The 27,315-nt window shown below is 36.2% G+C and overlaps 1 protein-coding gene across 6 annotated transcripts in view; it reads left to right on the top strand.

Moving 5' to 3' along the window:
* ZRANB3 (zinc finger RANBP2-type containing 3) overlaps positions 1–27,315 on the top strand; it is a 225,942-nt gene that overhangs the window by 76,739 nt on the left and 121,888 nt on the right. For all 6 annotated transcript variants that reach the window (XM_045203150.2, XM_045203151.2, XM_045203152.2 and 3 more), the window contains one exon: positions 5,608–5,626. In XM_045203150.2, the coding sequence (XP_045059085.2) occupies positions 5,608–5,626 (19 nt within the window). The remainder of the gene's footprint in view (positions 1–5,607; positions 5,627–27,315) is intronic.

The raw sequence follows: 27,315 nt of genomic DNA, 5'->3' as shown, positions 1-27,315 counted from the left end.
AAAACCGAACAGTAATGGCTAAAATAGAGTAGACTGTTCTGCCCCCTTCCCCAAACAGGAAGTTTAGAGTAAGGTAGTCCATGCTGGGACAGCAGCCAAGATGTCAGAGCCATACCTCTGCAATCTTCTTGTCCTTTCCTTCCTGGTAGGTCAAAAGGTAGCTGTTATAGTTCCCAGTTTGGCATCATTGTTTGATGTAGGAAGAGAAGAAGAGGACAAAAGGGCACTTTGCCAACTGAGTCAACCCTATTTTAACAAGTGTTTTTAGAATCGCCACCCAATGACTTCTGCTGTCTCATTGGCCACAAACTGTGTCACATATCCTCTCCTAGTTGAAATGGAGCTTGGAAAAGGAACATTTTAGCTGGTCACATAGATCCCACCCTCAGGGTTGTATTAGTGAGGGAAAGGGGAAGAAAGGTTTTAGGAAAAGCAACGTAAGGCTCTGCCACAAATTATAAGGCCAGTTGTAAGGAAGAGTGGTTTGGAAACACTATAGCCACCTCTATAACATAATGAATTCAGTTCTGAGGCATTACTAAACTCTGTATCAAACAGGTATATGGCCTTATTGCCATCAGGAAGAGTAAAATTCTTCATTTCATAATTTACTGATAATGAAGTTCCCTCAGGAGTATTCCACATTTCTCTTTTCTAACTATTGTAAAAATATTTATTCATTCAGCATTCCACAGTAAGAAGTATTTGATGTGGGTGTGTAGGGGAGAATGTATGCTTCATATAATCCTAAATGCAAAAGAGAGTACCAAATATAAACACACCTCATTTTAAAGTATTGTTCAGATAATCCAGAATATTCTTATAGTATTCATTTTTAGATTATAATCTAAGTGAAAACTCAGCATTAACAAAGAGAATTGTGACTCGTTTAAAACAAGAATTTGTAAATTACTCTCCATGGGCCAAGTTCAGCCTATCATTTACTTCTATAAATACATTAGTCCCTACCCCTTATCCAAGCTTTACTTTCCATAGTTTTAATTGCCAACAGTCAAAAGCAGTCCAAAAATATTAAATAGAAAATTCCAAAAATGAACAATTCATAAGTTTTATATTGTGCGCTGTTCTGAGTAGTGAGATAAAATCTGTGCCATCCTGCTCCATCCCACCTGTGCACGCACAGCGTACATGCTACCTGTTAGTCACTGATCAACTATTGTTGCAGCGCACTGCTGGTGTTAAGTCACCCTTATTTTACTTGGTAGTGGCTTCAAAGCACAAGGGTTGTCATGCTGGCAATTTGGATATGCCAAGAGAAGCCTTTGTAAAGTACTTCCTCTAAGTGAAAAGATGGAAGTTCTCGATTTAGTAAGGAAAGAAAAGAAATTATATGCTGATGTTACTAAGATCTATGGTAAAAACGAATGTTTTTTTCTACTTCATACATATATAAATTTTAATTTAGAATGTTGTTTCAAAAAAATAATAAGTATTCAGTTTGAATCTAAGCAACTTCAAGAATACGACTTATTTTTATGGGCCTCCTATTTTTATTCTTGATATCTTAGCAAAAGTTAAGTTCCCCCCAGAATGAATCTTCTATCCATGAACTTGTGAAGGAAAAAGAAGTTTTTACTAGTTTTGCTGTCACCCCTCAAACTACAAAACTTATGGCCACAGTACATAACTGCTTCATTAAGATGGAAAAGGCATTAAATTAGTGGTGGCAGACATGAACAGAAGATGTGTTCTGACTAACAGCAACATGTTGCTCCAGAAAGCATTAACCCTGTGGGAAGACTTCAGCAAGGGATCCCCTGAAACAAGTGACACAAAGCCATTTACTACAGAAATTGTTATGCCAATTTCAGTAATAGGTTTAGAGTGAAAAATCTAAAAATTATTGGAGAGAGAGAGAGAGAGGCACCACATTCACATAATTTTTATTACAGTATACTGTTATAATTGTTGTATTTTGTTAGTTATTATTGTTAACCTCTTACTATGCCTTATTTATAAATTAAACTTTTTTATAGGTATGTATAGGAAAAATCATCATATATAGGTTCAGTACTAGCTGAGGTCTCAGGCATCCCTGCAGGTCTTGGAACATATCCCCCACAGATAAAAGGGGACTACTTTACCCCTCTTCTTTGTTAGCACCCTTCAGTTTTACACATTCATTTTCAGAATGTGCCCCTTCTGCTTCTAGAGTTCTCATTTCTAATAGACATTATCCATTAAATTCATGCATATCAATCCAATCTGAAACTTGATTATCCTTTCCAGTTATCTACCAGAGGCATTTCTTCAGTCCAGAGAAATTTTCTTTTCTTTTTTTAAGATTTTATTTATTTATTTATAGAGAGAAGGGAAGGGAGGGGAAAGGAGAGGGAAAGAAACACTGGTGTGAGAGAAACATCAGTCGGTTGCCTCTCACACGTGCACTGACTGGGTACCAAACCCACAGCCTAGCTATGTGCCCTGAGCAGGAATTCAACGGAGCAATGCCCTACCAGGTGAGCTCCACACACCGGTCAGGGTGAGAGATTTTCTTTTAATATTTACTTAATTGTTACCTTTCCTTCATATGATATCTTTTCTCCTTTTGAACACCTATTTTTCACATATTAGTTTTCAAGATCTATCCTTCAAGTCTTTTGTTTTTTCCTTCACGTGTGCTTTGAAAGACAATCCTTGTGCTTCATCCTCTGATGTACTTATTAAATGTCAATAATGATCATCCTTTTCTTTAAAAAATTATCTACTCCTTTTAGTCGGATAATCAAGGCTTTGAGCATTAGGGGTATGTGTGTGTGTGTGTGTGTTGCATTAGAATTTACTTAAGTGCTCAGTTTTTGTGCAGGTGTTTTTATTTTCTAACACTTCTCTTTCAAGAGATATGTGTCCTGATTATTCACTCTTACTTTGCTCTTTCAAATGTTTCACATGGTCAGTTATTTTTCTCTGATGTCTCATTGGAAGTCAGATCTGATTGCTGAGCTATCCTTAACAGCCGTAACCCCATAGGTTGGAATAGGAATGGTGCCTAAAATGTAAGGAGAATCAGCCCACTAGAGACACCTGAAGGAAGCCTAATGCTCTCTAATCTACTTGAACTCTCCTAGTTTCCAAAGTAGGAAGACCCACCTATCTCACTTAGGAAAATCCAGCATATTCAAAGGGATTGAAGGTAATCTTCACTGGGGTCTTCAGATACCTGAAAGCCAGTCTCTTTCAGTGATCCACAGCCCTCAGTTTTTGCCCAGGGCCATGATGCTGCTTTTCAGTTCCCTAGGCACTCACAGGGTAAATTAGCTACACACCAGTTGGCTCTGATATTACCCTACTGTAAGCACTATCCAGCAGACTGCAGGTCTCAGATGCTTAATTTTAAAAAGTTAGGGAACATGGAGTTGGACATAGATGGGAGCAAGCCACAGTCAAGTTGTTTCATGTTCAGAATACCCTGTACCCTCACTCATTCTAATGCCATTTACATTCTGGAGACTCTCAAATTTGTTGTATCTCCAGTCCCTACCATTCCCCTGACTCATCTATCCTACTTAACAGTTAAACTTGGATTTGTGATGGATATCACACTGATTAATGTCCAAACTGAACTTTTTATTGTTGTCCCAAACCTACTTCTCTCCCAGCCTTTCCTGTCTTAGTTAATGGCGTCACCACCATTTTCACAGTTAATTGCTTGAGCCCAAATCTTCGGATTAATTTTTGATTTCTTTGTTATTTTTACACTCACGTCCAAATTGATCATCAAACTCTATTGGCTGTACTTTTTAAAAGTACCTGAACTGACGACTTCTCACTACCTCCACCTATACCACTCATCCACACATTGTTGTTTCTCTCCTTGTCTCTCCTGACTGCTTTCTCTGCTTCTGCTGTTGCCTTCTACAGTTTATTCTCTATAAGCCAGAGTAAACTTTGAAAAAAATAAAATGTTGCTTCCCTCCATAGGATGCAAAGAAAATCCAAATTCAGTGCCCTTGCTTATAAGGTTCTCCATAGTCAGGAGCCTTATGGCCTTCCAACATCATCATCATCATCATCATCATCACCACCATTCCTTGTTTCACTGCATTTCACTCATACTAACTCTTTTGCCCCTTTTAAAGTATATTATAACTATCTTATCTCAGGGTGCTTGGACTTGCTGATCGCTTTGTTGAGAATACTGTTTCTCCAGATTTTCTTATAATTCCTTTCTCATTAAATTTATGTCTTGCTCAAATCTGTTCAAATTGCCTTATCATAAAGTATGTTCCTGACCACATTATAAAATAGATTATCCTCTACATTCCCTATTCTATTTTACCCTGATTTAGTTTTTTTTTTTAATAGCAGTTATCACCACTGGAATCATGTGCTTGTTTATTGTCTTCTCCTAGTCACCCTCTATGAGGGAAAGACTTTAATTCACTGCTACATGCCTAGCACTTAGAACAGTGCCAAGTACATAGTAAATAATAAATAATATATACTTCGAGTGACATGTTTATTAAATTTTAGTTGGATTTTAAAATGAAAAAGTAGGCAAACACATGAATTTTCCTGAAAATAAATCATGTTTCTCAAAGTATTGCTTTTTTATTTCTAGTTTTTAGGCATGATTGAAAAAAATGAAATAAACTTTTTACTCTTGCATATGCTTTAAATTTCAGTTAAATTATTTGCATCTTATCTTCCCATAAAAATACTTATTAGGTAACCTGACATCTTTTTTCTTTTTAAGAACAAGTTCCATTTTACCTGTAACTTATTCCTTGATAATATATTTATTACCAAATTCTTAATTTGTGTTCTATATTAAAAGAAAACTTATAAAATTATATAATGTCAAGATCAGTGGGGTAAAAAAGGAAGAAAAAATAGAAATAGGGACTTCATTCTTTTCAAACTTTTATAACATTTCAATATTTTTTAGGTTGGCCAGAAATCCCCTCAGTTAAGAGGCTGGTTTTTCCCAGTAGTGTACTCACTACCTCTAAGGGACCACTCATGTTCCTGACCATATCTGTTATTCTTTCTTTTTGCTCTTTGCTTTTTCTTTAACTTAGGACCTCAGTTTATGCCCCTAACCTCAATTTTCAGTGGATAAAATTTACTCCTATAGGCTAATAAAAAAGGGTAGAGAAAATTTAGCACAATGATAGTAGAAACTAAAATTCAGCTTGAAAATAGTCGTAGCATATATAGTACAGCATATATGATATGTATAACATAGTGATATATAGTTGACATTTATTTTCTTGCACTTAATACAGCATTTTTCTAATCTCTGGGGAAGACCAATTTTAAGGTTTGATGGTAAGGAGGGAAGTCATTGGTACAATCACTTCCCATTTTACATTTTTGAAGGGTCATCGTACCTATCTCCATGGGTGGGCAGTGGGGAACAGCACATCTGAAGCTCTACCACTCCCACATAGCGATATGCCATTGGCAGCTGGAGAGTGTTATAAATCAACACTGGTCCATGTTCTTATGTACACTTACAAACACCTCTCTCTGGCTTAGTACTTTAACATTTGTAAACTATTTTGTGACAAACTACTTAATCAGAACTTTTAAAATGGTTGATTTTGATAAGACATTAATTTGGTTTTTTTTTCTTTTTTTAAGGTGCATGGTGGCTGATGAAGTAAGTGTTTTATGATTTTTTTGTCATTTATTTTTAATGTCTACTGTTTGCCATGTACTCTCTGTCTTTCCATATGACTATATTTCTATATATGGAAAGAAGGAGAGGAGAAGAGAGAGGAAGGTGGGGAGCGGTGTACCAAGAATAAGAATGAGAATAAATGTTTGTATGTGCATGCATGTGTATGCAAGGTATGTACTTGGAACATGTTATTAATATTAGTGATCCAACATTCTATATTGTTGGTCTAACAAGCATGAATGTGCTTTGAAATGTACCCCAAGTGAAAATGAATTCTTTTCTGCTTGTCATAATACTTCTTGCTTACAAGTTAAACTTTTAAGAATTTGCTCTAAAGGTTAATTGTTTCCTATAAAACTTAATGTTTAAATGGTATTGTATTACCACTGAATAATTTGATACGTTTCAGTGGCATGTACTTGTATATTTGTGTTTTCTCATTCAAATTGAAGTTCTTGTTACATGAACTATGATACTCTTTAAATACATTCTCACAGTAATATATATCAATAGTTCTAATTTTAACATCAGTTTGAGAAATGTGCTGCTGTTTTCGTGACACCTTTAAATCATATAACGACAAAACATATACCCTTAAAAATATACTAGAAATAAAGAAAATGAATACTGAATTAAAAAAATATATAAGTGGAACCATAAAAGATTCTGTCAATTAACTGTCTTTCAGTTTGGGTTACATATAGAATCACCAATGGTTTATCTCCATAGTCTCTTGTTTAGAAAAAAAGATGCATAGAGCATAGCATGAATATGATGGCTATGCAAAAGGTTGATATAGGTTCATGCTTGATTTATGCTGATATTTAGCTACCTAAGTTTTTAGTTTGAACCACTTATTATACTCGTATAGGCGTTTATTTACACTTGTTAGAAACTAGTTAGAAACATAATCATCACCTGTGAAGGACTTCAACAATATAATGGAAGAGATAGGACATAGACTTTGGGAAACAACACAAATTTCTAGTTTGGAATGGGATGAACTCCAAAAGGCTCTTAATAAAAGATTTGAGAGCCCAAAATGACTGAAAGGGGTGTATGTTTTACTCCCTGAATATGTTTGCACCAAATATGAATGTAAATTCATCACTCAAAATATCAAAATTAGCCCTGCCTGCTGTGGCTTCAGTGGATTTGAGTGCTGGCCTGTGAACCGAGAGGTCCCTGGTTTGATTCCCAGTCAGGGCACATGCCTGGGTTGCAGGCCAGGTGCCCAGTTGGGGATGTGTGAGAGGCAATGAAATCTCTTGCACATTGATGTTTCTCTCCTTCTCTTTTTCTCTCCTTTCCCCTTTCTCTAAAAGTAAATAAATAAAATCTTTTTTAAAAATCTCAAAATTAGACATAACCATTTTATAGAACATCTATAAAATATATATGTGTGTGATATTGTATGGATGTGTGTATTAATGAATTTTATAAACAGACCAGTTTTTTATTTACAGAAAATATATTTTAAAAGGTAACACCATGTTCATAATCTTTACAAGCAATTCATGGGGAATGTCTTAGCAGCTATGGCTTATCATTGCTACCTTGTTCTTCATTTTGATGTCTTAGAGATTTGAATAGGCCTTAAATCTATGAAATCATTCATGAATTGAAATAAACATTTAAGCAGCGCCTTAACTCTTCCATTTTCCAGCAAACTCCTGTTGTCTTCAGTTAACATTAGACTAAGGATTATGAAGAATTCATGATCCTTACCTAGCTAGAGTTTTTTCATTATACCAATTGGTTTTCCTCAGCACCTGTTATTTACAGTCAAGTAGCACTTACAACATGGATTTGTGATCTTCCTTCAAAGCGATTCTTATTTTTAATTTAATAAATTTAAAAGAACAATTTAATATTTCTTCAATATGTAAGAAAACAATTCACCACTTTTTTGTCCATCATAATTCTCCCTTGTCACCAGCATTTTAAAGACTCTCATTCTTTTATATCTATTTGACTTTAAGGGCTTATTATATCAAATTCTGTTAAGTTAATTAAGAAAAAATCTTCAATTTTACAAATGAGTACATAAACAGGCTACAAAAATAAACAATATAGGGAGATCCAAGATGGCACAGGAGTAAGTGGAAGCTACAGTAACCTCCTCTCAAGAACAATCTGGAATTACAACTAAATTGTAAAGAAATCTTCCTGAGGGGAAAATGGAGACAACTATACTTGAACAACAATAAAAAAATAAAATGTGAAAAAAAAAAAGAAATCTTCCTGAATAACCAAGTGAATACTAGCTGGAGAGAAGCCTTATAATCAATGACAGACAGAAGAAACCACTTCACCACAACAACACTGGTACAGAGTTTGGAGAAGGTACAAGAGGGCTAGCTGGGCTCCCACAGGCAGCAGCTGAAGTTCCGGAGGGATATTTCAGTAGCCAGGGGGATGCAGGGTGTCTCCTAACAAATGTGTGCTCTAAACCCCAAGCTGGGATCCCCAGCCTATAGCATCAGAGCCAGAAAGGACCCCAGATAACAATCAGCTGTGAAAAGCAAGAGAGATTCTGCTGGGGAGAGACTCCTGGAGATGCTGAGAGCCTCTAAAAGGGACAATGCACAAAATTCATTTGCAGCCATTTACTCTATTCACCAGCAGAGGGAGGACAGAATGGATTAGAGACGAGTGAAGAGAGTCTGGGGTTGGTGGCTTTTGGGAGAGAACTGAGGTAACAGCCACCAGGATCCCTGTGCTGAGTCAGTCATTCCCCATACTGCAGAAGCCATTTTTCTTGGGCAGAGCACTCTTCTCCAAGTGGTATCAGCCTGAACGGAAGCCTCACTCACAGGAATTACTCTGCCCCACCCTGTGGTGCTTAAGCCTGGCTGCTTATTACACCTTAAGGCTCTATTGCAGATTAGTTTAACAACTAAGGTGGCAAATTTTTGCCAATGTTTCTTTGGCAAAAAACAAAGAAGCAGCCAAAATTGGAAGACAAACAAATAGACCCCAAACAAAAGATAAAGAAAATTCTCCAGAGGAAGAACTAGATGAAATGCAGGCACGCAATTTATCAGATAGAGAGTTTAGAGTAATGACTATAAGGATCCTCAACAGCATGAAAAAAGACATAGGAACCATTAAAAAAATACCAGTCAGAAATAAAGAATGCAATAATCTCAAATAAGTAATACATTGGAAGAAATAAACAGTAGGTTAGATGAAGCAGAGGATGGAATCAGTGGTTTGGAAGACAAGGTAGAAAAAAATACCCAGGCAGAGAGCAAAAAGAGAAAAGAAATTTAAAAAATGAGGAGACTTTAAGAAACATTTGGGACAACATGAAGCATAACAACATCCACATCATGGGAATACCAGAAGGAGAAGAGAGCGAGCAAGGGATCGAGAACCTATTTGAAGAAATAATGGCCAAAAACTTCCCTAATCTGGTGAAGGAAAAAAGACACACAAGTCCAGGAAGATCAGGGAGTCCCAAACAAGTTGGACCCAAAGAAGCCTACACTGAGACACATCACAATTGAAATGACAAAGGAGAGAACCCTAAAAGCCACAAGAGAAAAGCAGGGAGTTATGTACAAGCAAGCACCAATTAGACTGTCACTGATTTCTCAACAGAAACATTTCAGGCCTAAGGGAGTGGCATGGAATATTAAAGGTGATGAAAAGCAAGGACCAGCAACCAAGGCTACTTTACCCAGAAAGGCTATCATTTAAAATCCAAGGAGAAATAAGGAGCTTCCCAGACCAAAAAAAAAAAAAAAAAAAAAAGCCAACAGAGCTTGTTAACACCAAACCAGTATTGCAACAAATGTTAAAGGACTGGCTTTAAAAAGAAGAAGAAGAAAAAGAGAAAGAAAAAAAATAGAAAAAGTCTAACAATAAAATGATACTACATACGTATCTATCAATAATCACCTTAAGTGTAAATGGCTTAAATGCTCCCACCAAAAGACAGAGGGTAGCTGAATGGATAAGAAAACAAGACCCATATATGTGCTGCTTCCAAGAGACCCATCCAGATCAAAAGATACACACAGGTTAAGTAAAGGGATATAAAAAGATATTTTGTGCAAATGGAAAGGAAAAAAGCTGAAGTAACAGTGTTTATATCTGACAAAATAGACTTTAAAACCAAGGCTATAGTAAGAGACAAAGAAGGACACTACATAATGATAAAAGAAACAATCCAGCAAGAGGATATCACACTAGTAAACATTTATGCACTCAACAAAAGAGCACCTGAATATGTAAAGCAAATCTTGATGGACGTAAAGGGAGAGATTGACAAAAATACAGTCATACTTGAGGATTTTAACACCCCATTGATCTTCCAGGTAGAAAATCAAAAAGGAAACAGTGGCTTCAAATGACACACTAGATCAAATGGATTTAATTGATATCTTCAGGGCATTTCATCCCAAAGCAGCAGAATATACATACTTTTTGAGTGCACATGGAACGTTTTCTAGGGTAGACCACATGGTAGGACACAAAACAAGTCTCAATAAATTTAACAAAATTGAAATCATATCAAGCATCTTCTCTGACTACAATGCTATGAAACTAAAATTCAATCACAAGAAGAACACTGAAAAACCCACAAAGACATGGAAGCTAAAGAACATGTTATTTAACAATGAATGGGTCAACAACAAGATCAAGGAAGAAATCAAAAGATACCTTGAAACAAATGAAAATGCAGACACAACAATCCCAAGTCAGTGGGACACAGGGAAAGCAATCCTAAGAAGGAAATTCATAGCATTACAGGACTATTTTGAAAAATAAGAAAAAGCTCAAATAAACAATCTAACTTTACACTTACAGGAACTTGAAAAAGAACAACAAACAAAGCCTAAAGTGAGTAAAAGGAAGGAAATAATAAAGATCAGAGCCAAATAAACAAAATAGAATCTAAAAAAAAAAAAAGACACAAAAGATCAATAAGTCCAAGAGTTGCTGCTTTAAAAAGACAAAGCAAAATGACAAACCTTTAACCACACTATTCAAGAAAAAAAGAGAAAGGACCCAAATAAATAAAATCAAAAATGAAAAAGGAGAAATAACAACTGACATCAACGAAATCCAGAGGGTTGTAAGAAAATATTATGAACAACTATATGCCACCAAACTGGACAACCTTGATGAAATGGATAAATTCCTAGAAATATACAATCTTCCAAAACCAAATCAGGAAGAATCAGAGAATCTGAATAGACAGATTACACCTTGTGAAATTGAAGAAGTAATAAAAAAAAACTCCCAATAAACAAAAGTCCTAGACCAGAAGATGTCTTCACAGGTGAATTTTACCAAACATTCCAAGAAGAAATAATAACACCTCTCCTTTCAAACTGTTTCATAAAATTCAAGAGTAAGGAAGGCTCCCAAACTCCTTTTATGAGGCCGACATTATCCTAATTCCAAAACCAGATAAAGACACTACAAAGAGAGAATATTATGTGCCAATATCCCTGATGAATATAGATGGTAAGATCCTCAACAAAATATTAGAAAACCAAATACAGCAATGTATCAGAAAGATCAACACCATGATCAAGTGGGGCTTATTCCCAGAATGCAAGATTGGTACAACATTCACAAATCAATAAATGTGATCCACCACATAAAAAAAAAGGATAAAAATCACACAGTCATACCCATAAATGCAGAAAAAGCATTTGATAAAATCCAGCACCCATTTTTATAAAAACTCTCAGCAAAGTGAGATTAGAGGGAACATACCTAAACATAAAAAAGGCCATATATGACAAACCAACTGCCAGCATCATACTCAATGGGCAAAAACTACAAACATTTCCTTTAAGATCAGGAACAAGACAGGGATATCTGCTTTCACCTCTGTTATTCAACATAGTACTAGAATTCCTAGACACAGCAATCAGACAACAAGAAAAAATAAGCAGCATCCAAATTGGAAAGGAAGAAGTAAAACTCATTATTTGCAGATGACATGATACTGTACCTAGAGAACCCCAAATATTCCTCCAAGAAAGTACTACCACCAAGTAATAAGTGAATTCAGCAAAGTAGCAGGATACAAAATTAATATCCAGAAATGGGTTGCATTTTTATATGCCAGTAACAAACTAACAGAAAGGGAAATTAAGAAAACAATCCCATTCACAATTGCTACAAAGGAATAAAATGCCTAGGAATAAACCTAACAAAGGATGTAAAAGACCTTTACTCAGAAAATTATAAGACACTGAAGAAAGAAATGGAACAAGCTACAAATAAGTGCAAACACATACCATGTTCATGGATAGGAGAAATTAACATCATAAAAATGCCCATACTTCCCAAAACAATCTATAGATTCAATGTAATTCCTCTCAAGATACCAAAAAACCTGGGACAACTATAATTGAACAACATTTTTTTAAAGATTCCAATGACATATTTCACAGAACTAGAACAAATATTTCAAAAATTTATATGGAACCACAAAAGGTCCTGAATAGCAACAGTGATCCCGAAAAAGAAAACAAAGTTGGAGAAATCGTGCTACCTTATATGAAACTATACTATAAGGCCATAGTATTCAAAACAGCATGGTACTGGCATAAAAACAGACACATAGATCAGTGGAACAGAATAGAGAGGCCAGATATAAATCCACACCTTTGTAGTCAAGTAATATATGACTGAGGAAGGAAGCACATACAATGGGCTAACAATTTATTCAATAAATGGCATTGGGAAAATTGGACAGACACGTGTAGAAAAATGAAACGAGACCACCTTCTTATAACACACATAAGAATATATTCAAAATGGATTGAAGGCTTAAATGTTAGACCTGAGTCCATAAAAATTGTAGAATAAAACCTTGGCAGAAAAACCTCAGACATTTTTTGTAGCAATATTTTACTGGATATATCTCACCAGAACAGGGGAAACAAAAGAAAAAAAAAACAAATGAGACTACATCAAACTAAAAATTTTTTGAATAGCAAAGGAAATCATCAACAAATAAAAAGAAAAACCACAGAGTGGGAGAACATATTTGCCAGTACATCTGATTAGGGGTTAGTATCCAAAATTTATAAAGAACTTACAAAACTCTACACCAAGAAAACAGACAACCCAATTAAAAAATGGACAAAGGACCTCAATAGACACTTTCATAAAGAGGACATGTAGATGGCCAGTAGACATATGAAAAGGTGCTCAACACCACTAAGTATCAGAGAAATGCAAATTAAAACCACAATGAGATATCACCTCACACTTGTCTGAAAATGGCTATCTTCAATAAATTAGCAAACAACAAATGCTGGCAAGGATGCAGAGAAAGGGCAACCTTTTTCACTGTTGGTGGGAACACAGACTGGTTCAGCTACTGTGGAAAGCAGTATGGCGATACCTCAAAAAGTAAAATGGATCTGCCTTTTGATTCAGTGATCCCACTTTTCAGAACACATCCAAAGAACCCAGAACACTAATTCAAAAAAACATAAACACCTCTATGTTCATTGCAGCATTATTTACAAATGCCAAGATAGGGAAGCAGCACAAGTGTCCCTCAGTAGATGAGTGGATAAAACAATTGTGAGACATTTATACAATGGAATACCATTTGGCCATAAAAAAGAAGAAAATTTTACCCTCTGCATCGTTATGGATGGACTTGGAGAATACTGTGCTAGGTGAAATAAGTCAGTCAGAGAAAGACAAATACCATATGATTTCACTCATGTGGAATCTAATTAACAAACTTAAGTAACAAGCAAATTAGAGACAGAGTCATAGATGGAGAGCAGAATGACAGCTAAGGAGTTGGGTGATCCCATTAGAAAGAATAAATCAGTTTAATAGAAATAAACAGTACAAAGTATAAGTCTAGATCACAGGTCACAATCATTGATATCCTCTGTTAGTGGTAGAGTTAAAATGCCATTTTTATGGAATATTTACTGAACTAGTGTGGATAAAAGTTAGTTAGTAAATTAAAAGTATTGAAGTGGAAAGAACTTATATATATGTAAATTATATGAACTCTAGTTTGACCCTCATTCTATTTCCTAATACTCTTCTCCTTCTTTTGCTCTTACCACAAAATTGTAGAAACCAACTTCAAGGAAAAAACTCAAAAACACTCAACTCATGGAGATTCAATAGCATGCTATTAAACAATGAATGGGTGAAGAATGAGATCAAGAATGAGAAATCAAAAAGTTTCTGGAAACAAATGAAGATGAACTCACAACAACCCAAAACCTATGGGACACAGCAAAGGCAGTCCTGAGAGGGAAGTTCATAGCAATACAGGTCTACCTAGAAAAAATAGAAACATTTCAAATAAACAACCTAACCCTACACCTACAAGAACTTGAAGAACAACAACAAAGACAGCCCAGAGCAAGTAGAATGAAGGAAATAACCAAGATCAGAGCAGACTTAAACAACACAGAGACTAAAAGCACAATTCTAACAATCAACGAATCCAGGAGCTGGTTCTTTGAAAAGATAAACAAAATCAACAAGCCTTTAAGCAGGCTCATCAGAAAAAAAAGAGAGAGGACCCAAATAAACACAATCAGAAATGAAAGAGGAGAGATTACAACTGATACCACAGAAATACAAAGGATTGTAAAAAATTACTACAAAGAACTATATGCCAAGAAATGTGAAAACCAGGTGAAATGGAGAAATTTCTAGAAAAATAAAACCTTCCAAAACTGAATGAAGAAGAAGCAGAAAGCCTGAACAGACCAATAACAGCTGATGAAATTGAAGCAGTCATCAAAAAACTCCCAACACACAAAAGCTCTAGACCAGACAGTTTCACAGGAGAATTCTACAAAGCATTTAAGGAAGAGATAACCCATATCCTTCACAGACTATTCGAAAAAATCCAAACTGATGGAAGACTCGCAAACTCTTTTTATGAAGCCAGCATCATCCTAATCCCAAAACCAGATAAAGACACAACAAAGAAAGAAAACTTCAGGTCAATATCGCTGATGAGCATAGATGCTAAAATCCTCAACAAAATATTGGCAAAGTGCATCCAGCAATACATTAAAAAGATCATACGCCGTGACTAAGTGGGATTCATCCCAAGGATGCAAGGATGGTACAATATTTGCAAACCAATAAATGTAATACATCAAATAAATAAAATGAAAGACAAACCTCACGTGATCATTCAATTGATAAGGTATAGCACCATTTCTGATAAAAACACTCAGCACAGTGGGAATAGAGGGATCATTCCTCAACATAATAAAGGCCATATACGAAAGACTTACAGCCAACATCATACTCAATGGGAAACAACTAAAAACTTTCCCACTAAGATCAGGAACAAGACAAGGTTGTCCACTTTCACCACTTCTATTCAACATCACATTGGAAGCCCTAGCCACAGCCATCACACAAGAAAAGGAAATAAAAGGCATCCAAATTGGAAAGGAGGAAACAAAACTGTCATTATTTGCAGATAACATGATAGTGTACATAGAAAATCCTATAGACTCCACCAAAAAACTACTCGACCTAATAAATGAATTTGGCAAAACAGCAGGATACAAAGTCAATACTCAGAAATCAAAGACATTCTTGTATACCAACAATGAAACGTCAGAAACAGAAATCAGGAAAAAAATCCCATTTGATATAGCAACAAGAAAAATAAAATACCTAGGAATAAACTTAACCAAGGAGGTAAAGACCTGTACTCAGAAAACTACACAACACTGAATAAAGAAATTGAGGAAGACACAAACAAATGGAACATATACCGTGCTCATGGATCGGAAGAATTAACATCAAAATGTCCATACTACCCAAAGCAATTTATAGATTCAATGCAATACTTATTAAAGTACCAATGGCATATCTCACCAATATAGAACAAACACTTCAAAAATTTATATGGAACCATAAACGACCCCAAATAGCTGCAGCAATTTTGAGAAAGAAGAGCAAAGTAGGAGGGATCACAATACCTGATATCAAACTGTATTACAAGGCCACTGTAACCAAAACAGCCTGGTACTGGCATAAGAACAGACACATGGACTGATGGAACAGAATAAAGAGTCGAGAGATAAACCCAAGTCTCTGTGGTCAATTAATATTCGACAAAGGGGCAGCAGCATAAAATGGAGCAAATATAGCTTCTTCAACAAATGGTGTTGGGAGAGCTGGACAAAAAAATGAAGCTTGAGCACCAACTTACACTATATACAAAAATAAATTCAAGGTGGATAAAAGATTTAAATATAAGTCATGACACCATTAAAGTCTTAAAGGAAAACATAGGCAGGAACATCTCAGATATTCCACACAGCAATATTTTCACTGATATGTCCCCTAGAGCAAGGGACATAAAGGAAAGAATAAACAAATGGGACCTCATCAAAATAAAAAGCTTCTGCATGGCCAAACGAAACAACATTAAAATGAAAAGAGAACCAACAGTATGGGAAAATATATTTGCCAATGATACCTCAGACAAGGGTTTGATCTCCAAAATATGTAAAGAATTTACATGACTCTATATCAGGAAGACAAGCAATCCTGTTAAAAAATGGGCAAAGGACTTGAATAGACACTTCTTGAAGAAGGACGTACAGAGGGCTCAGAGGCATATGAAAAGATGCTCAGTATTGATAGCCATCAGAGTGATGCAAATTAAAACCGCAATGAGATACCACTTCACTTCATTGAGAATGGCCATCATAAACAAAGAAACAAGCAACAAGTGTTGGAGAGGTTGTGGGGAGAAGGGAACCCTACTTCACTGTTGGTGGGATTGCAGACTGGTGCAACCATTAAGGAAAATATTATGGAATTTCCTCAGAAAACTAAAAATGGAACTTCCTTTTGACCAGGCAATTCCACTGCTAGGATTATATCCTAAGAACCCTGAAACACCAATCCAAAAGAACCTATGCACCCCAATGTTCATAGCAGCACAATTTGCAATAGCCAGGTGCTGGAAGCAACCTAAGTAGGTTGCTTTTTGATCCATTCATTTACTGATGAAATAACCCATCAGTAAATGAATGGATCAAAAAACTATGGTACATTTACACATTGAAGTTCTACACAGCAGAAAGAAAGGAGATAGAAAGGAGCTTCTATCGTTTGTGACAGCATGAATGGAACTGGAGAGCATTATGTTAAGTGAAATAAGCCAGGCGGTGAAAGACAAATACCATATGATCTCACCTTTAACTGGAACCTAATTAACAAAACGAACAAGCAAGCAAATATAACTAAAGACACTGAAACTGAGTACAGGCTGACAGTGACCAGAGTGGGGAGGGGAGGGGATAATGGAGGAAAAGGGTGAAGGGTTTACAGGAACAATGATAAAGGACACATGGACAATAACAAGGGGGGTGGACACAGGGAAAGGAGGTGGGGAAGGCTGGGGTGGTGGGGAGGGGCGGAGGGGGGAGAAGGCAGAAAACTGTACTTGAACAACAATAAAAAAATGTTAAAAACAAAAAACAAAGTTGTGGTGAAGTCAGAGAAGGAAATGCAGTTTATAATCTGAAGTTCAACCACCTTTTGATTTTCAAATTAAAAAATATTGTTTGACATGATGAATATTTAACTCATCAAATAGCTAAAAGCCTTAGGAGAGCAATTTTACATTCTGTTATTGAATCTCTGTTTTTCAGATGCTTGAATACCCTCTTGGAATATTGTGTAATTTAGCTGTCTGCTGTGATCTTCCCTTCCATGTTTTAGAAACAAATGACTTCCTTCACTGGCTTTACAATCCTTCCTCTAGTACTTTTCCACTATTATCTTTTTCTAATGTATTCAGTCTTTGTGAAATTATATAATCTATCTACAGTGCATGAGGTAATCATGAACTTTAAACTGGAATGATGATTTAAGTTTTGTTTAATTGTTCAATTGTGTGATCATTGCGTATTTCAGTTATAAAACTATACTTCGGGTAACCAACAAAGCTGTAATTTTGAATAAAATTAACTTTGCAAGTAGCTTAAACTTTTTTAATTACTTCCTTTTCTCCCTCTCTTGCTTTAATGCAATTAAATTTGTAGTGAATATACAGAAACTCTTGTGAATTTGGATTCCATAAATAATGGAATTCAAACCAGTCTGTAGTCAAGCTATTGCACTATTATCTTAATTGCTTTTCATTAATTACTTTTGATCCACTGTGTGCTTGTTCTGGTGTTCTACAGTTGAAAATTATTGAAAGTGGTTATTCATAAAAAGATTCTAAATGGCCCTGGCCAGGTGTCTTGGTTGGTTGGAGCATCACCTGTACACCAACATGTTGCAGATTTGATCCCCAGTCAGGCAAATACCTACATTGTAGGTTCGATTTTCAACTGGGGTGCCTACAGTAGGCAACCAGTCAATGTTTCTCTCTCACATAAATATTTCAGTCTCTCTCCTTCTGTCTCTAAGGAATTCTATAAAACATCCTCAGGTGAGCATTACAACTTTTTAAAATTTTAAATGTGAAAAATAATTTCATGTTAACACAAACCAGGTAATTTTGTTGGATACAAATAGGGAAAAATATTAATTTTACACACTTCCTACCTTATTTGATAAGTATTTAAAAGCAATTATAATTCTTTGTAGAAACTTAGTATTTAGATTTTTTTATTTTTAAGTATATTTTATTCATTATGCTATTACAGCTGTCCCAATTTTTTCCTCCTCTTTATCCCCCTCCACCCTGCACCCCCACTCCCACAAGCATTCGCCCTCCTTAGTTCCTGTCCATGGATCATACATAGAAATTCTTTGGCTTCTCCATTTCCTATACTATTCTTAACCTCCCCTGGTCTATTTTATGCCTACCAATTATGCTTCTTATTCCCTGCACCTTTCCCCCCATTCTTCCCCTCTCACTCCCCACCGCTAACCCTCCATGTGATCTCCATTTCTGATTCTGTTCCTGTTCTAGTTTGCTTAGTTTGTCTTTGTTTTTTAGATTCATTTGTTGATAGTTGTGAGTTTGTTGTCATTTTACTGTTCATAGTTTTTGGTGTTCTTCTGTTTCTTAGATAAGTCCCTTTAACATTTTATATAATAAGGGCTTGGTAGTGATGAACTCCTTTAACTCTAGCTTATCTGGGAAGCACTTTATCTGCCCTTCCATTCTAAATGATAGCTTTGCTGGATAGAGTAATCTTGGATGTAGGTCCTTGCCTTTCATGACTTTGAGTCATAAAATTGAGCAGTCTGAATTGTCCATCTTCATCTTCTTCATTGCTCTTATGAAGTACTCTTCTGATGGCTCTTCTTGGTTCTTTCCCTTCCCATGTACATTTAAAAATTTTTTAGTTTTCAATTACACTTGACATTAATATTATTTTATATTCGTGTTAGGTATACAGCATAGTGACTAGACAATCATATAATTTACAAAGTGATCCCCCAATATGTCAAGTACCCACCTGGCAACATACTTAGTTTTTGTAATATTATTGACTACGCCTATGCCGTACCTTACATCCCTGTGACTATTTCATAACTACCAATTTGTACTTAATCCCTTCACCTTTTCCCTATACATTTTAGAATCAGTTTCTCCTTTTATACAAAACAGTTTGCTGGGATTTTGATTGGGATTGCTTTGAATTAGTACATCAAGTTGAGAAGAAACCTTAACAACTTGAGACTTTGGTCCACAAATACAAAATATGTCTCCATTTATTTATGTCTTTGAGGTTTTTCATTAGTAATTTTCTTTCTTTTTTTTTTACTAAGGTATAATTGACATATTAAATTAGTTTCAGTCATACAACATAATAATTTGATATTTGTATATGGTTTGAAATAACCACATTATTTGTTAACTAAATTTTATTTTCTTGTGTTGAGAACTTTTAGATCTATTCTCTTAGCAACTTTAAAATATATAGTAGAGTATTATTAACTGTACTCACCATGATGTACATTACATCCCTATAACTTACTTATTTTATAGCCTGAATTTTGTACTTTTGACCCCTTTCACCCATTTCACCCACCCACAGTCCCCTACTTCTGGCAAACACAAGTCTGTCCTCTGTATTGGTGAACTCAGTTTTTATTTTTATTTTAATGTAAGTGAAATCATATGGTACTTGTCTTCCTCTGACTTCTTTTGCTTAGCACAGTGCCCTCAGGGTCCATCCATGTTGTCACAAACAGCAAGATTTATTTTTTTTTATGGCTGAATAATAGCCTTTTTAGCACATTTTCTGTTTCTTTTTTTTTATGGTTCTTACTGTTTATTTTTTATATTTCTTTATTTGAGTTTTTATTTCTTATTATATTTTATTGATTATGCTATTATAGTTATCCTGGTATTTCCCCCTTTGCTACCCTCCACCCACCATGCCACACACCCTCAGGCAATCCCCCCACCCTTATTCATGTCCACAGGTCATGCATGTAAGTTCTTTGGCTACTCTGTTTCCTATACTGTACTTTACATCCCATGGCTATTCTGTAACTACCTATTTGTATTTCTTAATCCCCTCACCTCTTATCTATTCCCCCATACCTCTCCCATCTCTTTATCTTTAACCATTGACATTTTAATTATGACCTGTCTTGGAGTAGGCCTCTTTGCATACACCTAGTTTGGTACTCTCTGTGCTTCCTGGACTTGCATGTCTATTTCCTTCACCAAATTAGGAAAGTTTTTTTTCATTATTTTTTCAAATATATTTCCATTTTCTTGCTCTTTCTCTTCTTCTGGCCACCCTATGAAGCAAATGTTGGATTACTTAAAGTTGTCCCACAGGGCTGCTTACACTATCCTAATTTTTTCGGATTCTCTTTTCTTCTTGTTGTTCTGACTCATGGAATTTTGCTTCATTACATTCCAAATCATCGATTTGATTCTTGGCTAGATCCACTCTACTGTTGTTTCCCTGTAAATTGTTGTATATTTCAATTAGTGAATCCTTTGTTTCTAACTGGATCTTTTTTATGTTGTTGAAGTTCTCAATAAGTTCCTTGAGCATCCTTATACCCAGTGTTTTGAACTCTGCCTCTGATAGATTGCTTATCTTCATTTCGTTTAGCTCTTTTTCTGCAGTTTTGATCAGTTCTCTCATTTGGGCCATGTTTCTTCATCTCCTCTTTTTGGCAGCCTCCCTGTGTTTGTTTCTGTGCATTAGGTAGAGCTGCTACGTCTCCTGGTCTTGGTAGTGTGGCTTAACGTAATAGGTGTCCTGTAGGGTCCAGTAGCACAGCCTCCCCTATCACCCATTCTGGGTACTTGAGGTGAACCCCTCATGTGGGCTGAGTATACCCTCCTCATGTAGCTGAGCTTTGGTTGCTGTTGGTAAATAAATGGGAGGGATTTGCCCTGGACAGTCAGCTGCAAGGATTGGCTGTGAACACTTACCACCAACCTCTGCCCTCCATGGAGGATCAGCTGTGCAGGGGCAGGGTAATGGTGGTCTGACATGGTCTGTAGCCAGTCCACTGGGTGTGCTGGCCATGGGGATTCCCAGATGGTGCAGGCCGACATAAGCCCCCACCTGTGTTTTCCCCAGTGCCACCCTGCCTGAGCTATAAAGCAATCTGAGATGGCTCATACTTTTACTGGGGTTGGAGATTTCCAGATGAAGCCAAACTGTGAATCTAGGCTGCCAGTTCTGGGTCTGGGGCTCATTGAGGCCAGCTGTTGCTTGTTTGTTCATGTGCAAAAGAGGCTTGGGTGGGCCTATAAGTTGGGTGGGGCAGAGTCTGTGGGGATCTCCAAGGCAGGTCAAACAGTGTTAGCCAGGTTGATGGAATCTTAGGAACTAGTCTGCCAGCTATATGCAGAGAGGTCCCAGAAAAGGTTCTCTGCTTGCCTTGATGTCAGACACCTAAGCCTCCCCCTGCATGCCACTGGTGCCCCTCATGCTGCCTCCCTGGCACCAGAGCCCAGAGGGATTGAGTCTGAGTAGTTGAGTCTGTCTGTGGGTTCTTTAGGAGGAACTGCTGGGGGCTTCAGAGGTTTCTTCCACTGACTCATTCCCCGCTGGGTTTTGCAGCCAGAAGTTGTGGGGACTTATCCTCCGGGCACTGGAACCCTTGGCTGAAGCACCTAGTGTGGGGCTGGGACTCCTTGCTCCCACAATATCCCTCCCAATTTTTTATCTACCACATGTGGATTTGGGGCCAGCCCATTCTGCATCTGTGCCACACCTACCAGTCTGGATGGATGTGGTTTTTTAAATTCCATAGTTGTCAGACTTCTGTTCAACTTGATTTCTGCTGGTTCTGAGTGATGGTTGTTCTATATTTTAGTTGTAATGTAGTAGTGTGAAGAGGCGAGCCATGTCTGCCTATGCTACCATCTTGACTGGAAGTTTTTTTTATTTTTTAATTTAATCTTTATTGTATTTTTTCCCATTACCGTTTAGTCTCTTTATACCCCTCTCCCCCTAGTAGCCACCACACTGTTGTCCATGTCTGAGTCTTTTTTTCCTTTTTGCTGTATGCCTTCACCCTTTCAACCTTTCTGTAGCTGTCATCTGCTCTCCATCTATAAGTCTATCTCTGTTTTGCTTGTTAAATCAGATTGTTCCTTAGATTCCACATAGGAGTGAAATCATATGGCATTTGTCTTTCTCTGACTGACTTATTTCACTTAACATAATGTTCTCTAGGTTCATCTTTCCTGTTGAAAAGGGTAAAATTTTCTTCTATTTTATGGCCAAGTAGAATTCCAATATGTAAATGTCCCATAGTTGTTTTATCCACTCCTCTACTGATGGACACTTGCACTGCTTTTATATCTTGGTGATTGTAAAAAACACTACAATGAACATAGGGGTGCTTATGTTGTTTCAAATTAGTGTTTTGGTTTTCTTCGGCTATATTCCCAGAAGTGGGATCACTGGGTCAAAAGGCAGATCCATTTTTAATTTTTTGAGGTATCTCTACACTGCTTTCTACAGTGGCTGCACCAGTGTGCATTCCCACCAACAGTGCAAAAGTGTTCCTCTTTCTCCACATCCTAAACAGCAGGATGTGGAGAAAGAACACATTGATTTATTGATGATAGCCATTCTGTGTGGGATAATATGTCATTGTGGTTTTAATTTGCATTTCTTTGATGATTAGTGATATTGAACATCTTTTTATATGCCTATTGACCATTTGTATTTCCTCTTTCAAGAAGTATCTATTCAGGTCCTTTGCTCATGTTTAAATTGGGTTGTTTGTTTTTTGGTGTTGAGTTTTATAAGTTCTTTATAAATTGGATATTGACCCCTCATCAGATGCTTCAGCAAATATGTTCTCCCATTCTGTGGGTTGTCTTTTTATTTTATTGATGATTTCCTTCGCTGTGCAAAAAGTTTTTAATTTGATGTCCCATTTGTTTATTTTTGCTTTTGTTTCTCTTCCTTAGGGAAATATATCTGATAAAAAATTTGTACAAGCCATGTCTGAGACTTCGCTGCCTATGTTTTCTTCTAGGATTTTTATGGTTTCTGGTCTAACATTTAAGTCTTTGATCCATTTTGAATTTGTTCTTATGTGTGGTATAAAAAGTTGGTCTAGTATCCTTTTTCTGCACATACCTGTCCAATTTTCCCAGCACCATTTATTCAATAAATTATCTTTAGCCCATTGTATGTGCTTACTTCCTCTGTAAAATATTAAATGACTATACAGGTGTGCATTTATTTCTGGGCTCTGTCTCCTGTTCCATTGATCTATATGTCTGTTTTCATGCCAGTACCAGGCTGTTTTGATTACTATGGCCTTGTAGTATAACTTGATATTAAATAGTTTGATTCATCCAACTTTGTTCTTCTTTCTCAGGATTGTTGTTCCTATGCAGTGCGTTTTGTGGTTCCATAGCAATTTTTGAAATATTTCTTCTAGTTCTGTGAAGTATGACATTGGAATCTTTTTTTTTTAATGACATTGGAATCTTGATAGGAATTGTGTTGAATCTATAGATTGCTTTGGGAAGTATGGGCATTTTTATGATGTTAATTTCTCCTATCCATGAACATGGTATGTGCTTCCACTTCTTTGTACCTTCTTCTATTTCTTTCTTCAGTGTCTTATAATTTTCCAAGTACAGGTCTTTTACATCATTGGTTAGATTATATCCAGGTACTTTATTCTTTTTGAAGCAATTGCCAATGGGGTTGTTTTCTTAATTTCCCTTTCTGTTAGTTTGTTACTGACATATAAAAATGCAACTGACTTCTGGATATTAATTTTGTATCCTGCTACTTTGCTGCATTCATTATCAGATCTAGTAGTTTCTTGGTGAAATCTTTGGGGTTCTCCATGTACATTATCGTGTCATCTGCAAAAAAAGACAGTTTTACTTCTTCCTTTGCAATTTGGATACCTTTTATTGCTTTCTTTTCTGATTCTATGGCTAGAACTTCCAGTACTATGTTGAATAAGAGAGGTGAAAGCAGACATCTCTGTCTTGTTCTCCATCTTAAGGGAAATGCTTGTAGTTTTTGCCCATTGTGTATGATGCTGGCAGTGGGTTTGTCGTATGTGGCTTTTATTATGTTTAGTTATGTTCTCTCTATTCCCACTTTGCTGAGAGTTTTTATCATAAATGGGTGCTGGATTTTATCAAAAGCTTTTTCTACATCTATTGATTGATCATGTGATCAGGGTAAGTGGCTGCAAATGAAATTTTGTACTTTGGCCCTTTAAGAAGCTCTCTGTGTCTCCAGCTGTCTCTCCCTGACAGACAGAAACCCTGCTGTTTTTCACAGCTCAATGATGTCTAGGTTCCTTTCTGGCTCAGGTGCTGTAGGCTGGGGAGCCCAGTTTTGGAGCCCACACTTCTCAGCGGAACCCCCCGACCACTGAAATATCCCTCCAGGACTTCAGCTGCTGCCAGTGGTAGCCCAGCCAGCCCTCTAGCACTTACTCTGCACTCCCTACTAGTCATGTTGTGGTGAAGTAGTTTCCTCTGTCCATGGTTATAAGGCTTCTCTCCAGCTAGTGTTCAGTTGGTTATTCAGAATCATTTCTCTACATTTAGTAGTAATTCCAGATTGATACTGGGAGGAGGTTACTGTAGCTTCCACTTACTCCTCTGCCATCTTGGATCAATTTATACCACGTTTTCTTTATCCATTCATTCATCAGTGGAGACTTAGGTTGTTTCCATATCTTGGCTATTGTGAATAGTGCTACAATGAACATAGGGGTGAAGATATCTTTTCGAATTAAGTGTTTTTGTTTTATCTTCTTTGGATAAATACCTAGAAGTGAAATTGTGGGTCCTAAGGTAGTTCTATTTCTAATTTTTTAGGAACTTCCACATCGTGTCTACACCAATTTGCTTTCCCTCCAACAGTATACCAGGTTCCCTCTCCTCCACATTCTCACCAACATTTGTTATTTCTTTTCTTTTTGATGTTTAGCCATTTTAATAGGTATGAGATGATATATTTTTGTGGTTTTGATTTGCATTTCCCTGATGATTAGTAATGTTGAGCATCTTTTATGTACCAGTTGGCCTCTTTGGAAAAGAAGCTTTTTATATCTGTATGTCTTCTTTGGAAAAATGTCTGTTCAGAACTAGAACCCATGTTTTAATCAGATTGGTTGGGGGGTTTTTTGTTTTGTTTTGGTTTTGCTTTTGAGTTCTATAAATTTTTAATATATTTTGGATATTAGCTCCTTACCAGATAAGTGATTTGCAAATATTTTTCTCCCATTTGGTAGGTTGCTTTTTCATTTTGAGATGGTTTCCTTTTTCGTTTGACATAGGCTCACTTGTTTATTTTTGCTTTATTGCCTTTGATTTTACTGTGACATCTAAAAAATCATCACCAACACAGATATCAAGAAGCATACCACCTATGTTTTCTTCTAGCTCTGTGGTTTCAGGTCTTACATTTAAGTCTTTAGTTCAGTTTTTGTATATGGTGTAAGACAGCAGTCCAGTTTTATTCTTTTGCATGTGGCTGTCCACCATTTATTGAAAACCCTTCTCCTTCTCCATTTTACTGGGTTGACCAAAAAGTTCATTTGGTTTGTTTCATAAGATGGCTGTAGTAGCTCTTAGTTGTCTTTAACTTCATTCGAAACAATATTTTCTATTATATTGTAATAGTTGTCATATCAGCCTGCATTTAAAAAAACTTATCAAAATTGGTGAATTTTTATGTAGCCACTTTAATATCAAAGATAGAAGAAAATAACATTTTCAGCATATTATGCTTTATTTCAAGAAAGGTAAAAATGCAACTGAAATACAAAAAAAGATCTGTGCAATGTACAGAGAAGGTGCTGTGACTGATAAAACATGTCAAAAGTGGTTTGTGAAGTGTATGCTGGAGATTTCTTGCTGGACGATGCTCCACAGTTGAGTAGACCAGTTGAAGTTGATAATGATCAAATCAAGACATTAATTGAGAATAATCAACATTCTACCATATTGGAGATAGCTGACATACTCAAAATATCCAAATCAATAAAGTTAGTTATGACAATGAAAAATGTGTCTTTATTTTACAGAAAAAACTGAACAGAAATTGCTATTGAAATTCCAATAGCGATTGCAGTGATTGTGTAGATTGCTTTGGGTAGTATGGACATTTTAACAGTATTAATTTTTCCAATTCATTAGTACAGAATATCTTTTCATTCATTTGAGTCTCCTTCAATTTTTTTCATTAATGTTTTAATTTTTCAGTGTACAAATCTTTCACCTTCTTGGTTAAATTTATTTCTAGGTATTTTATTGTTTGTGATGTAATTATAAGTGGGATTGTTTGTTTAATATCTCTTTTTGATAGTTTCTTGTTACTGTATAGAAGTGCAACAGATTTAAAATTTTTTCTTAATTCCAAGGATATATTTATTAATACCAGAGAGAGAGGAAGTGGAGGGAGAAAAAGAGAGAGAGAGAAATATTAGTGTGAGAGAGAAACATTGATCCGTTGCCTCCTGTATGTACCACAACCAGGACAAACCTGCAACCCAGGTACATATCCTGACTCAGAATCAACCATGTACCTTTTCCATGTACAGGATAATGTTCCAAGCAACTGAGCCACCCAGCTACACCCAGCTAGGGCAGATTTTTTAAATAATGTTTTTGTGTCCTGAAACTTTCCTGAATTTGTTTATTAGTTCTAAGGGTTTTTTTTTTATGGAGTCTTTTAGGTTTTTTATATATAATGTCATGTTTACAATCTTTTACTTCCTTTTCTTGTGTATACAGTTCTTTTAGTATAATGTTGAATAGGAATGGTGAGGCAAGAAATCCTTGCCTTGTTCCCTATGTAATTGTGAAAGAGTCCCCTTTCTGTGCATTACATATGATGTTAGCTGTTAGCTGTAGGTTTTTTTGTTTTGTTTTTTAATCTTCACCTGAGGATATGTTTATTAATTTTAGAGATAGAGGAAAGGAGAGAGGGAGGGAGAGAGAGAAGCATCAATATGAGAAAGAAACATCAATCTGTTGCCTCCTGTACACATTCCCCACCAGGGATGGAACCTGTGACTTAGGTATGTGCTCTGACTAGGAATTGAACCTGCAACCTTTTGGTGTACAGGACAATGCTCCAACCAACTGAGCCACTCAGCCAGGGTTGTAGGATTTGTTTGTAGATACTCTTTACTAAATTGAGGAAATTCCCTGGTGTTCCTAGTGTCCTGTTAGCTTTTGTCATGAATGGGTGTTGGATTTTATCAAATGCTTTTTCTGAATC

The sequence above is a fragment of the Desmodus rotundus genome, chromosome 2 (assembly GCF_022682495.2).
Source record: "Desmodus rotundus isolate HL8 chromosome 2, HLdesRot8A.1, whole genome shotgun sequence".
NCBI classification, from domain to species: Eukaryota; Metazoa; Chordata; class Mammalia; order Chiroptera; family Phyllostomidae; genus Desmodus; species Desmodus rotundus.
Note: the sequence above shows the minus strand (reverse complement) of the source record. Positions and strands in the feature narration are given on the sequence as shown.